This window comes from Cardiocondyla obscurior, linkage group LG28, assembly GCF_019399895.1.
Source record: "Cardiocondyla obscurior isolate alpha-2009 linkage group LG28, Cobs3.1, whole genome shotgun sequence".
NCBI classification, from domain to species: domain Eukaryota; kingdom Metazoa; phylum Arthropoda; class Insecta; order Hymenoptera; family Formicidae; genus Cardiocondyla; species Cardiocondyla obscurior.
In genome coordinates this window covers 1216185-1231385 of record NC_091891.1, presented here as the reverse complement: position 1 = coordinate 1231385, position 15201 = coordinate 1216185, and the positions used below count along the sequence as shown (strand labels likewise).

Sequence of the window (15201 nt, the reverse complement as noted above, 5' to 3'; positions counted from 1 at the left end):
AAGCAGATGTCAAGAGCAGACGAAGGTTTGGCTCGTCTCTTAATTTCGCAACGATCGCCGGTCCATTTTCACTCAAATTGAATGCCGTTCTCGTCGGACGATTGGATTCGGACTCGGGTTACATACAGTTGTACGTCTATTATTGCGAAACGATTTTTGCGGATCGATAGTAGAAAAACTCCCCTCCCGTTACTCCGACACGTCCACGTATAAAGGCCCGCGTCTCAAAGATCAATCTGCCTCTCCGCCGTCCAAGACGTCCGCTCGCAGCTTCCGCCCGGTGGACCGGAAAAAGAAACGGCGATCTCGCGCGCGATTTCGAGCGCACGCTCGGGGCCGAGATCGAGCGGATTCCAACATTAGGCGGTCACGCGCATTTTCGCATCCGGAGTAACTTTGCACCAAACCGGTGGCGGATCAATACTCGCGCGAACGGCGATCAATAATCCTGCGAAACCGGCGCGGCTCTCTCCCTCGTTACACCGGAAATCTCGGCACGCGCCACCGCAGCGAGAACGGGACGATGGCCGGGGGTTCGATTCGGGGTCCGGGGTCGCGCCGTCACCCCGGAGAAGGAAGCTCTGCTCCTCGGGCCGCGAAAATTCCACGAGAAGACTCCGCTCGCCTTCTAGTTTCGCGGAGCGTAGCGACAATTACGGCGCCCGCGCCGCGCGCAAGCGCTGCGCTCTCTCGTTCGTTGAACCGTCCGTGAAACGAAAGAGAAAGAGAGAGAGAGAGAGAGAACCGTACAAATGTGTACGCTTGTATGCGCGGGCGTACGTGCACGGCTGTGCGTCAAATAGAAAGGAAAAAAAAATACATACTAGAGAGAAAGAGAAAGAGGCAGAGCGGGAGGGGAGGAGAGAAAGGCAGAAAGCGAGGGAGAACGAGAGATAGGCAACAATTGTTGGACGCCGCCAATTCCGGTACCAGCGCTATCCACACAGACCTCGCGATCTTGCACGTTCTCCAGATAGTAGTTCTCGTAGTAAACATACTCTAGTAAAGCACTAAAGCGTTGCGCTTGCATTTGGAAGGAAACGTTGTTTTTTATCTCGCCGCAAATCGCTCTCAGGCGATCGTTCGGGGAGATGACTTATTCAGGCCTCCAAATATCGCGTCCGCTGCGTCCTCCCGCGAAAAGCCGGCCGCCGCTCGCCGAAGAGCGCGATGATCTCGAATATCTCGCGATTCCGGCGAAGTCTTCAGCGAGATCGGCAAGAAGCGATGTTCTTCATCGCGCACATTTGCGTCACCGCTCGCTTCGCTTACGTCAGTCGATTTTGTTCTTACTGTGCGTCACTATCACGTATACTCGATATGCGTCTCGTTCCCGCCTTCGGTCTCTCATTATCTTTTATAGTATTCACTTTCGCATCTCTGAATCGTGGAAAAAAAAAAAAAAGGTTCGGAGCACCCAGATCGTCAGTCAAATATTTGCAAAGCGTACACGAGATTATACATTTTAATTTGACATTTATATGCTGTTCGTGCGTCAGTTTGAATTTATTATTCACCAGGTTTTAGTTGCACCCTACAAATATTTAATCCAAATATTTGCATTTATTACATCTAAATTCAATGAAAAAAAAAATGCGGATATTTTTCAAGTCGCTAGTGTTTAAGAAATAAATGTTTTCGCGTGAAAAATAATTTATACATCTATTTGTACGCGTTATTGAATTTTCGAAATGTAATCGTTGCCGATGTGCTCATATTTTTCAATTACATCAAATTATTCTACGCGATGACTTAATTTTATTTAAATAGACCGATTATGTTCCCGGAACAATTCGCGAACAGAGAGAGATCATTTTCTCACGCAATGAGGATTATAAATCATGTACGAATAATGTTCCGCGCGGCTCCTTCGTAAATAAACTTTGCTCCTCTTCGTCGATGCGTCGCGTGCATCACTGACATAATTAGACTACGAATGAATGCATCATCGTTGGAGAACTGTCAATTTGTATTGTACAGTCGAGGTTGCACTCGAGAAGAATGCAATTCGGGCTTGTATTTTACTCGACGCACTAGCAAAAAAGAACGAGAGTAGCTATATTTGGTAAAATACAAAAAAAAAAAAAGAGAGAAGTTAAAATATCTTACAAAATTTAAAAAAAATCTAGAGCAAAGTTTAATTTATTCGAGATCTTCTTCGAACGCTCGCTCGCTAGTTGCGCCATACCGATTACGTCACTTCTGTTTCCATCCTCAAACTCGGCAATCGTTTTCGCAACGCGGCTCAAGTCGAAAAATTTCGTTCTTAAAACGAAACCGGGCAGCTTGCTTTCTTTCGCAGAAGCTGTAAAAGATATTTGTGTTTCGACAAAATTAAAAACGCTGCTAGGAGGGCGAGACGAGGGGGCAGATCGGCCCGGCGATGACTAATCCGGTCTACGTTGTGCTTATTGAGAACCCCTGGCAGCTCCTCCGCGTTCCGTGTGCACCGCTCTATTACGCATTCACCAACACACGTCCTCAGCGTGTCTTCCATCCGAGCTGGGTCGAGCCGAGCCGAGAGGATCCGAGAGCGCGACGTCGGCGTCGGCGTCGGCGTCAGCGTCGACGTCGGCGTCGCCGCTCGGCGTCATCGACGACGCCGACGCCGCCTCCGCTCACTCTGCTCCGAGCTGTCGAACGCGCCGCACTCCACTCCACCACATCTCCAGACTCAGTCCCCCTTCGTTCTCCGACCGATACGCTCCTCGTCATCGTCATCATCGCGCCTTTTCGTTGTTCTCGCTCGTCTCTCCTTTGAAAAGACACCAGTTGCCGTCGCGGCTTCTCTTCCGCGCCGCAGACCGGGACTCCTCCGTTCGTCCACCTCACGTTCGCGCCTGGTTCACTTTGAATTACTCCTCCGACTTGGTTCCGCTTTCCGTCGATTCCTCACGGGATTCCGGGAAACGTCTCGGAGAATCCCCAGCTGCGCGGTCGGTTGAATTTCCGAAGGTGAATCTCGCGCGTTTACCCATGAGAGTGCCGGCGAGCCGGTAGACCTCTCCTCTCCGCGATTGGACGTGCCCCCCGGGAATCGTTTCGACAGTCGCGAATGTTGTGCCCGAGCCATTCGTCTTCCCCCTCGCGCGAGGACGCGTCCGGTCTTGCGATGGGACCGTATCATCGGTATCTCCCGGGCCCTCGCGAACGGGACGACGGTGGTAGCCGGAGTCGCGAGACGACTTAAGACGACTTCTCCCTTTCCTCTAAAGAGAGAAAAAGAGATAAAGAGAAACTGCGGAACTGCTCGCGAGCCCTCGCCGCGAGGGCACGAAGTCGAGGGGCACTAGACTGGACCAAGCTGGAGGAAGGATCGCGCGACTTCAAGGTAAAAGAGCTTCCCCCCTCTTTACGTCCCGGGGGCCTGCTGGCGGGCTTAGGGTCCCCGAGAGTAACTTTGCGCATAGTGCACGTTCGTGACGCGAACGAAGGTGTGCTCCCTACCGGTCCCCCCCGCATTTATCCTCCCCTTTCACCGCCGCGCTTTGAATCAATAATCTCCGGCCAAGATTATATGTAAGCTCCCACGCGGTATCTTGTATTTGACAACGATAAAAAAATATATATATATCGAAAAAGTTTTAAAGCTACGGGTAGGAATTGCACCAGGCTCCAGGAAATTGATTTTCCTTCTCGTATCAATGTTTTCTCCCTATTACTCCTCTCTCCCCCCGCTTCTCTCTCTCTCTCTCTCTCTCTCTCACTTATTCTCTTCTGGGTTTAGCAACGGTGCGCGCGATATCAGTGCGCGGATTATTGATTTCCCCGTCCTCCCCGGCTTGCTTATGTTATTTTCGTGAAAAAGGTAGAGCGCAATGATCGTTAATTATAATACTGGTGAAATCGTCCGCCCGCCGAAGGGAGAAAGGGTGAGCCAAAAGTCATCCCCCGCGGTGAATGTAACGACCCAATTAATCTGTATTCTACGTTTGTTATTTTGGTACCTTTTCATTTATACTCCGCAATCATGTAATTTCGACCCGATCTATATGTTAATCGTTGTTTCAATATTTTCGCGAAAATCGGCCGCTTCACATTTATTCTACGCCTTGGGATTTTGAAACGCACATATTCTCACTTGTCAACTGCGTTGATATATTTGTTAAGTCGAAATAAAAGCAAATATGTAACGTGAAATACATATATATAATTAATTTACACACATAACGCATAAAACATTAATCATTTTTTATTTCATCGCGAGATTTACATTTAGCATTTCCGTTTTAGTTGCCTTTGTTATTTGCGTGCAGGAGATATTATATATTTAATAATTTTATCATCGTTCTTAATGGCGCGGTAAACTGATACTCCTTCGTAAAAAATGTTAAGCCTGTTCTTTAATATTACTGAAATTTGATGTTTGCAGATGGCAGAAACACCCGAGATGGAATCGCCTTTGGCCCGTCAGGACTGTTTCGTTGAGGCCCAAGAGGATTCCACCTCAGTGGAGGCCGAAGCAGGAAACGCGTCGTCGTTAGAAGAGACAATAACAGCGGCGATAACGAATGCCGAAAATGGCGATAACGATGACGAGATGCGTCCATCTATTGTGCGGGAGGACTTGGTGATGATATGTGAAAAACTGGACGAAAGACCGAAAAACGAAGGACTCGAAGCGAGACAATCGTGTGACAAACCTGAAGGAGATCGAGAAGAACAGACGAAAGAAGGGGAAGGAGAAAAAGCTAATATGGGTTTAACGATAGCAAAGCAAGCTAGCGAGATCGAGAGAGGCGAAGAAAACAAGATTGTGGAAAAATCGACGGAAGATACTCCTCAGGTACTTGAGGTATCGCTGAGAACATCCGAGTCTCAAGATCGCGACGTCGGAGAGTGTTTAGAAGTGTTAGAAAACAAAATCGAGAAGCCGGCGTCGCCGGACGTATCCAGAAAGAGGCCGGCCGCAAATGATTTCCTGCCGATTGGGGCAGAAATTAAGAGGATCGGTATTGAGATCCCGGAGGAGCAGGCGATTCAGCTGAGGAACGATGTCAGAAGACTGTCACCGGTGTTGGTGAGCCTGCGAGAGAGAACTCTGGGCGAGGTGTCTCTGACCTCGGAATCTTGTCTCTTCGGGGACGAGCTCGAGAGTAAGGCAACGTCGAGATGCAACGACGTCCCGGCCGAATTGTTCGTGAACAATTCGAAAATACAGGACGTCAATCACGGAGGACAGGACGTGGAGGACGGAAAAGCAGAGAAGACAGTAATCGATGTAAACTCTTCGGAGTGCACGAGCAGCGTTCTCGACAACATCGAGAACACGTTGAACCTTGCGAGCAAAAAGATGGATTACGACAGCGAGGGGGAAATTACAACGCTCGGGATCGATGCGACTTCTTCGATCTTTTCGAGAAGCGACAGCTCGGACGGAACGACGGAGCCACGTCAAAACGACGCCGAGGATACAAACGTAGCTGCCAACGACGCTGGAAGCAAGCCCTGCATTTCACCCGCAAGGTGCGCCGTCGAGACGTCAACGAATTCTGTGTTATCGCCAATCTGTCGAAATCTATCGATTGTGCTGAATCGCATCGAAGAAAATAATTTGAAGAAGGATGACCAATGCGAAGTGAATGCAAATGAAAACATATGGGACTTCGTCGTTGAAGAAAATTCACCATTTTCCGGTGAAAGAACGGATGTCGCCGAGGAGGAGTGCGATTTGCACGTCGAAGCTTCAAAGATTCACGAGAAAAGTCCGAAAAAGCAACGGTGCGAGAGCAGCTTGTCTCCGATAACAAGATCGAAGACGCAAGAACAGATCGAGAGAGTTTGCAGTACGAATAATGAACTAATCTTGAAGAAGTGTAAGGTGGTGCTGGAGCGAATCGGAGAGGGTCAGATTCAGCAATCGTCGCAACCGGATAATATCGAAGAGACCGAGACCCCGCAAAGCCTGGAGAAGAGCAACGAGCCCACGACCGTCGCGATAATCGGTAAGCTCGAGGAGAACGAGGAAGTAGTGCTGACGGGCTCGGCCGAGGACAGCCGCGTGTCGAACGAGCTGGATTCATCGGAGACGATGCCGAGTTCGCCGGAGGAGACGCCAGAGATATCCGCGGACGTTGCCGAAGGTGTCGACACCGAGACGGAAACCGAGACCGGCTCCGATAGTTCAGAGGTGTCGCCTATCACGAGTATTCGCCACGAGTTGCGCGACGTCGACATGGCGCCCGATCAGTTACCTTGCTCCGAAGGGGTCGCTCTGTGTTGCGTGGAGGCGATGGCGCCGATCATGACCAGACTGGAGGCTGACCGACCGGAAGCGTATACCGAGGACTCCGCCGAAAGTCTGACCTTGGCGACCGGCGTCAGAGACGAGGTGAGGTCCGATGGGAGCGACTCCGGCCTAGGTAACGAGATCCCGGGCGACTCGGGACCAGCACCCGCACCGGAAAGCGATTCGGAGACTTCCTTCCTCGACAGACTACCGGACGACATCCTCTCCGACAAGGAGAAAGGTAAGAGGCGCTTTCTCTTTCGAATCTCTCGTGCAAGTCTTCTTTTCTCCTTTCGCCGATTTCGACGCAAGTCGAATGACTGAACTATTATAGAGTTCTGACTGCTCGTTATTTCGATACGCCCATTGAAAATTTTAATTTAGTTGAATAATATTAAAAATAAAAAAAAATAAAAATTTATTTTGTATTTCACTTTATTAATAACTTTTTTCGTTGTCAATCAAGATTTATTGTACGTTAATCTTACTTTTATATTCAATTTCTGATCTATGTGCTAAAATTTTAATAACTCGATGCTTAAATTATCTGTACAGAGATTGCATTATTATTTCACTTTTCTACGAAAGCTTTTGATAAAAGCTGCTTTAGTACAATCTTTTAGTAAAGAGGTTTCTATTAAGCATAAAATTTTCAAAGATAATCATCTTAAACGAGATAATTAAGTCCAAGACTTCTCCAGATTTGTATTCTTTAAAAATGTAAAATTTTTTAAACTCCGCGAGGATTCTTTTTACCAATCTAGTCTCGTATTTACTGATCGAAACTGTCCGGCGAGCGAGCAAGCGAACGAGCAGAGCGCAACACGATAAGCCTCGGCATCGATTGTCAACGCGCAATACACCGGGTATCCCAGAACAAGCGGCAAGCACTGCTGCTTCGATAAAAAAACTACAGTGAACTTTTCTTAACAAAAATGCAAACCAATTGATTTCTATCGCGGCGTCTAAGTTTCGAATTAACAAAACCTGCCTCGAAAGACGAACAAAGAATTTCAACATCGCAATTTAATTTAACTAGCGAGAAATACTTTTTTTCTTTTTTAATAAAATAAAAATAAAAGCAATTTTTATATTCAGAATCTCTTGCTGCTTGATTTGAAAATTTCGTAAAAAGATTTAGGCGGATTGTCCACTTCTTTAAATTTCTTTTCAATCGTCGTAGCGTGTCGGCGCCTCGTCTTCGCGATTTCCGCGAAATTTGAGAAAAAGCGTTGGCGCCTCGTCGTTCTCATTAGGGATTTCCGTAAGAGACTTACTGTTTCGTGACACGGAGCTCGCGTTTTTTTAGGAGTGAGCCAATTGGACGGTTACGCGACGTCCTCGGGGACGGCCGGAACGCCGGGCCAGTTACCCCTGACGAGCTTCCGGGCGCTTCCGGCTAAGAGCAACCTGAAGCGCAGACTGACCGACTGCATGGAAGGCGACGAATCGCGGGGTAACGTCGACGAGCCCCTGAAGAAAAAGCGCAACATCCACTTCGACGCGGTGACGGTCTATTACTTCCCCAGAGCACAAGGCTTCACTTGCGTGCCTTCCCAGGTAAGCCCGAAAATTGGTTCGTCTCTCTCTCTCCCTCTCTCACCTTTCCCTTCAGTCGCGCGAACAACTTTTTATTATTTTTATATTACCCGACGGTGTTCTTCCCTTTGTGTCTACCCCGTCCGCCTTGTTACGCTCGTAGCAGTAAGTGCTTCATTGAACGCCACATTTCGCATATTTTTATTCCATCGTCCCGGAAAAGTATGAATATGAAAGTGTATTTGTCTCGTTATCGTTCTCTTTGCAATTTACATGCCTGCGCTTCTGGCCCCGGCCAGTTACTAAGCTCCTAATTGTTTTCTACTAGTTATTTCCTATTGCTTTTTCGCTCTTTATTCGTTCTCTCCTTTTCTTTTGCACGTATAGCGTAACATAAATAACGCGAGTGGAAGTTCTTTTCGTTACTTCGGCACGTATGATGTACGCGATATCAAGATTTTCTTTATGCAGACTGAAAGAATGAATAACAAGCGCTCGTAATAACCCGAAGTAATCCGAATAACAAGCGCTTATGACGGGAAATCGTACCGTCATTTGTAATATCCATCCCGCTGTAAGAATATAAGATCGAATTTATGTAGTACGTAAGGTACCTATGCGATCGATCCTTCTTTTTTTTTTTGACCGCATTCGCGCAAAACAAGTCTATCGTTTCTTCCCTCCATCTCGCATCATATGTAATACTTTTCAATAATACTGCCATAATATTTGCCATCGAATTTGTACAAGACACCATCGACTCCCCCTTTTTTTTGTGTGTGTTACTACTTCACGATAAAAGTCTACGATGAATCGTAATGTAATGCTTCTCTTTAATCGTACAAGGTTTAAGACGCACGATATTTCCATAAAATTGCCAAACAGAAGAAAAATAATATTATTCGTATTTTATCGCTGAGCTTTTTTTATTAATTTATAATCTAATGCCATATGTTGCTTTTTTATTACTATTTTTACTATCAATAATTTCATTATGTAGATTTGTTCGTAAGCCTGTACAAGTTTTAAAATTACGAAGACAAGATGATTAATTCTTTTTTCTTCCGATCCTTTGCGACTTTTATTTCAAAGATTAATCGCCGGTTAAATAAGTACTAAACGTACACCGGGCGTGCAAATTAAAGCTAGAAATGTGAGATCGATCCTGCCGGTTTCAGGGAGGCAGCACTCTGGGGATGAGCGCGACGCACACGCACGCGGAGAGGTTCTCGTTGTCGGAACACGCGGCCGAGCAGAGGCGGATTCACCGCGCCCGTCTCGCGCAATTGCGCTCTGAGCGCAACTGCGCGACAAATTGCGTGACCGAGACGGCGTCCAGTTCTGAGGACCCGAGCGACGACACCGATGAAGAGCCGAGCGACAACGAGGAGCTCGACATCGACAGCTATTATTTCCTGCAGCCGGTACCCACGTGGCAGCGTCGAGCACTTCTTAGAGCTGCCGGAGTTCGAAGGATAGACGCCGTGGAGAAGGACGAGTGCCGTGATATCCGCGCTAGCAGAGAGCATTGTGGTTGTGGCTGCAAGGGATACTGCGATCCCGAGAGCTGTCCTTGCAGCAGGGCGAACGTAAAATGTCAGGTGAGGAAGCAAAAGATATTTGGAGAACAATTTTACTTTTTTAAATTAATGGAATTTGCGATTGGGTCTAATATGATAATGTCACTCTAACAAGATCTGATAAAGCGTTTTAGAAAGAGAGAAACATATGTGATGATATGTAAAATCTGTAAAATATATAATATACATATATAATATATACTTTACAGATTTTACATATCTGAATATTTTATTTATAGAGAGAAAAAAAAATTCAGATATGTAAGATCTGTAAAATATATAATATATATAATATATAAAATATATTTTTCAGATTTTACATATCTGAATTTTTTTTTCTCTCTATAAATAAAATATATAAAATCTTTACTAAAGAAAAATTAAAGTGATCCTTATTTTTATTATTTTTTTGTAACTCTTGTAAATTGCATTGCGTTAAATTCGTTCAACGATTAATCTTTTTGTTCGTCTATTTTCCACTCAGCTTAAATCAGTTTAACCGATCGAAGGATTAACAAATGAAGCTTGAGGTCGAGCTTAGCCACGAAAAAAAGTGCTTTATTCAAGGAAACGATTTTTTATTGAATACGGTTTTCAGGTGGATCGACCGGGTTTTCCATGCGGCTGCACGCGAGATGGTTGCGCAAATAGCACAGGCAGGATCGAGTTTAATCCGGTGCGAGTGCGAACACATTTCATCCACACGCTGATGCGATTGGAACTGGAAAAGAAGCAGCGCGAGGAAGACGGCGGCGGTGATCATGATCAGATTGTAGACAATCAGAACAGCAGGAGCGCTCGTTCTTTGAGGGATATCGGTTCCTTAGGAATGGAGGGCACTGTGGGCAGAGATGCATGCGCGATTCCGGGCACGGGACCCGGCGGAGGAGGATTCACGACCTTGCACTACGAAACGAGTCACGACGGTGTCGGAGCTGGCTGCCAACCGGAAGTGCCTGGGACACGGGAAGACAGTCTGGATCTTTACGCTATCAGGGACGACTGTTACGCGAGCGAGGACGCGGTGGACAGCAGTCAATCAGTCGTGGTGCAACGAAAGCTGCACCCGGAGTTTGGTCAGGCCTTTCAAAGCTTTTCGCCCGGCGTGCAGAGTGGCGGCGCTAACGGTGGCAACGGCACCGGAGGCGGTAACGGTGGCGGCATGAGCTTCCAGCAGTCTTCGTATCAGGATTACGGATCGCCATACGCTAATCTACCGTCCACGTCGCGAATACCGCAGTTTCAGCCGCCGCAATTTCAATCGCCGCCCAATCCGGCCTTCGCGCACTATGGGCCCTACGGACAGGACGCCGCGAGTGCTGCTCTTCAGGGAGGCTGCGCGACCCAGGGGCTTCAAATGCCACAGCCGCCACCGCCGCAAAACCAGCAGCAGCAACAGCAACAACAGCACCCGTCCTACGACGTGTTCGCGCAGGATGATGCCACGAGTACCGCACAGTACACGAATCTTACTAATTCGCAGCCGATAAATGCAACGGTGGTACAGCAGATGCAGGGTAAACTTGAACCGTTTTCGGAGCTCCTGAGCGGCAGGTATTCATACTATGGCGAGATGCACGAGCCACAGCAACACCACGCTACTTACGGTACTCACAGCACGGCCGGTAAGGTCGCGGAGATGATCGAACCGGGTCAAGTCACCGGCGAGCCGCAGCCGGACGGTGCGTCCGAAGACTGCGACGAAAACTTCGGCGAAATCATCAAGAAATCCATGGTGGAAACTGTGTCTGCCTAGGATGAGAAAAGCCTACCTCGCGGAAAAAATATTTAAAAGTACTGAGAATGCTTAAAGCGCGTCGGAAGCTCGCCCCTTTTTTTGGTTGCGCAATAAGCTGACGAACAAGGAATTCAACCCTTCGCTCGACAGTCCGTTTCCCTCGAGCTATTCGTCCAGGATCGTTCGAACGCCGGACACCACGAAGCTACTCGGAACACTCCGTGAACGATCTTGATCGCTCGACTATTTTACAGCCTGAAAGATCGGCATCCTTCGGGTCTCTTCCATTATTGCGATAATCTCGAAAACGAGGACTTCGAGGACAATCTAGACCGAGAAGGGTAACTCGGAAAGAGTTTACTTTTTCGAAACGCGAATGGAAATGAGTATAGTGCCCTCCGAGGGAGATGAAAGATCTCCCGGGGCCAAAGCGTCGCGTTTCTAAGATCTCGCCCAGAGGTCATTAGGAAATTTTATGGCTACGACATGTGCGTCCGCCCGGGATGGACAAACTCACGACGTCGTCGTCGGCACCCCAGAATCACCGGGTTGACTAGATCGTTCCACACGTGAAAGTTTTACAATTTTTTTATCGCAATTAAGAATTGATTTTCGTTTGTAACGAGAAGCGAGAAAAAAAACGAAAGCACATCGCGGAACCGGTAAACTACTCAGAACGCCGACGACGCACGCCGAAAGAGACGACGACGACGAGCATTTCAGAGCCTGGAAGGTCTCGAGTCTGTGAAACCTTCGAGTCTCGAAATTTTCGTCGAGAATGTTTAAGAGCGATCCGTGAGCAATCGTAGGAAAAGAAAGATTTCAACGAGGTTGTGACCAAGAAATAACACATGGGATCAGCTTATAGATTGCAGTTTATAATACCTAACTTTAAGCATAGGGACGACCGACCGAGAACGAGTCGCGTGTTCTTTTAGGGCGGGCCTCCTGTTCGGGAGGCTGCGTACGCGGATAACGTATCGATCTAGAGCGAATCTGCGCCCGCTCTAATTCGAGAGAATCGTTCTGGAATGCACGTGTACAACACGAATACACACATATACACAGAGTTGAATTTTGAAAATTTATATCATTTATATATTATACTGTGTGCGATATGAATTATGTCGCATACGCGCAATATGTACTCTGTATATTGAAGTTTATATACATATATATATATATATATATTATATATATATTATTATACAAATATGAAATCTGTATTTAATATTTTTATATCGGAACTTATATAATATTTATATAACTTTCTTCACACATCATGCACACACACATACACACACACACACACACACACATGAGTACTATATATATATATATTTAATAAAAATATATACAATTTATTATTTTATATTACGAAATTAAATAGAGCCGGAGCTAATCTAATCGGAATTAGATTGAAGTTAACATAACTGATTATGCTCAGTTTTTCACGTCCAAGCTCTTTTAGCGTTGAGAAACATTCTTAAAAAGGAAAAAAAAAATTATTGCATTTTGCACAGTGCGTTGCATCTCTCGATGAGGTCGAATTCCAGAAATGAGATTGCAGATCTCTCGAATCGTTAGAGCTGCCGAATCGCGCTCTAGAACGGAACTTTGGATGCGGAACGAACGGGGCGACCACGGCATTTCGTTGACGATAGCGACGACAAGAACAAAATAAATAAATTGTAAAGCGAAGGGAAAAAAAAAGCACACGCGTACACATGACACATTCGTAGACAAGCGTGATACGTGAGCGATTGTGATACTTGTGCATACGAAAGAAAAGGAAAAAAAAAAAAAAGGAGAAGAAATAATAAGAGAAGATAGCAGGAGAACGGTTTAGCGCCAAGTTCATAAGTTAAGAGATAAATTATATGGGACTTTTTTACGCCGGTCAATGTAGAAACTGCGAATATTCCAGTGACGATCGACGACAAAGCGCGGATTTCGATTTTCTTCTCTCGCGAATTCCAAGCGCGAAGATCTCGAACGTGTCGAGCGCCAGAGAAATATTTTTTCGAAAGGAAGCATCTTCGCTCGCGTGAACGGTCCTTAGATTTATAATTATGCATGTATAAAAAAGGATATATATACAAAATTGCATGTAAAATGATATATTTTAAAATTATATAGGTATACTTTGCGAAAAAGAAAAAAAAATGTATTGATAGGAATGTACACAATTGTTATGCCTTTATTTTTATAAATGATATTATTTCGTCGTCACGATCGGGAATCGCGGAATGGTCAAAAGCAATTAATTTGATTGTTCGCAATCGAAAGTTAATTTTATATACGTTATCGATATATTATATGTTTTCCCAAATTATATTTCTATATATAATTATATATAAATGTACACATATAGGCAACTATCTAGAGCAATCATACTTTTATAATTTGGCGCTCGATACATTTGAAGTCCTCCATTTTAAATTGTTGAACACATTTGTAACTGATATTACGGTGCCTACGTAATTATATACGACTTTAGTCGCGTAATTATCTCTCTGACCCGAATAAAAGGGAGAGACACCCTCCTCTCTCTCGGGCGGGGAACGCGGAAGGTGGTGAAAAATTTGATGGACGCGAATACGAGAAAGAGAACGAAGAAAAAAAAAAGCTTAAGAGGGAAGAAGGAAAAGAGGGAAATTCGCGCTTGAGGCGACAGGCTCGGCTCTCCGCGACGCAATGAACGGCTGAGAGGGAGATTCGTGAAAAGGAGGACATACCGCACCGCCGTCACCGCCGACCTACCCTTTTGCACACCCGTCATCCTCCGAAAATCGAAAAAAGAGAAAAAGGAAAAAAAAAGAAAAAAAAAAGGAGAAATCAATCAGTCCCCGTAGAAGACATTTCAAGAGAAACGGACCTCTCTTTAGCGCATCCCGGGACGTTGATCGCTGTGTCCACGATTAATCGAAGCACTTATATACATAAGCGAAGCGTTAACGATACGACGATAGTATTAAATTTGTACACACGCACACATACACGGATACGCGTGAGTGAAAACGTGACATACACCCACATACACGATATTCAACATACGTACGCGTACGTACATATACACTCGAAGCTGGACGTGTCAGTTCCCGAGATTTGTGAGGCACCCTTTTTCTTCTTTCTTTTTTTTTTACCCTTTTTTTTTTTCTTTTCGCTCTTTGATCGCGCTGGCGTACCTCACTGTGTTCATCGTCGATGATCGGTGCCTAAGAAAACGAGCGAAAGGTAGAAATCGCTGATTGACAAAGAAAAAGGGAGGAGAGAAAGGGGCAAAAGTGACGAAGCGTTTCGAAAGAGCAGTTGCGAGAATCGAGGGAGAGTGGCATGGGAAAGGGTGCATCCGAAGCGCGAGAGGGATATGACACGTCCGAGCCGCGTGGCATTGAAGGAAAAAAAAAAAGGAATAAACATATAAAAGATTATACACGTATGTAAGTAACTTTTAGAGTATTTGAGTAAAAAAGAGGCATACATAGTTGATAGCGTTTTATTAAATGTTGTGAAAAACGTCTCTCGTCTCTGTCTGTCTGTCTGTCTATCGTCTGAATGTCTGTCATCTCGGCCTCTCATTTTTATTTTCTCGGCGCGCGTTTAACGTTAATCGTCACTTTTTAAGCGATTCTCTTTATCCTCGCCTCTCGCGATTATTCGAGACGGAAACTGCGCGGTCGCACTTAGCGCTAAAAGCGTAGATACCCGCGCGCCTCTTATCGTATCTTTTTCCGATAGCAACCTAATGTTCCAGAGAAAAGATGTTGCTATCTGTCCTTGTTATCTGTTCCACCTCTTTTTTTTCTAATAAGTTTCATGCTAATTTTTTTTTCCTTTCTCCACGGTACATCGTATCAAGTCACAATGATTAATTATACTTTGAAGAAACAATTTAATTTTTAAGCTTCTTCTCTCGCGCATGATATTTTAAGAAACAACATTCGACTCGTTATCGAGTTATTTTCCGGGAAAACTTTTTTTTTTCTGAAAAACGTTTGATAAGACTGAAGTGTATGTGGGATGAGGGTCGAAATCGAACTAGGAACAGTCTCATTAAGAGTCGATCGCTTTCACAACGAGCCTATGATTATTTCAACGTTCCCTGTAGCATA

The 15201-nt window shown here is 45.5% G+C and overlaps 1 protein-coding gene across 3 annotated transcripts in view; it reads left to right on the top strand.

Moving 5' to 3' along the window:
* The window catches only part of Axud1 (AXIN1 up-regulated 1), a 31562-nt gene extending 16955 nt beyond the window's left edge, over positions 1 to 14607 (top strand). For 2 of the 3 annotated variants that reach the window (XM_070673370.1, XM_070673372.1), the window contains exons 2-5: positions 4373 to 6470; positions 7539 to 7789; positions 8947 to 9369; positions 9947 to 14607. In XM_070673370.1, the coding sequence (XP_070529471.1) occupies positions 4373 to 6470; positions 7539 to 7789; positions 8947 to 9369; positions 9947 to 11104 (3930 nt within the window). In that variant the 3' untranslated portion in view covers positions 11105 to 14607. Of the gene's footprint in view, positions 1 to 2313; positions 3332 to 4372; positions 6471 to 7538; positions 7790 to 8946; positions 9370 to 9946 lie in introns of those variants that run through there. The other variant, XM_070673371.1, reaches the window with a different exon arrangement.
* Positions 14608 to 15201: the final 594 nt, after the last annotated feature.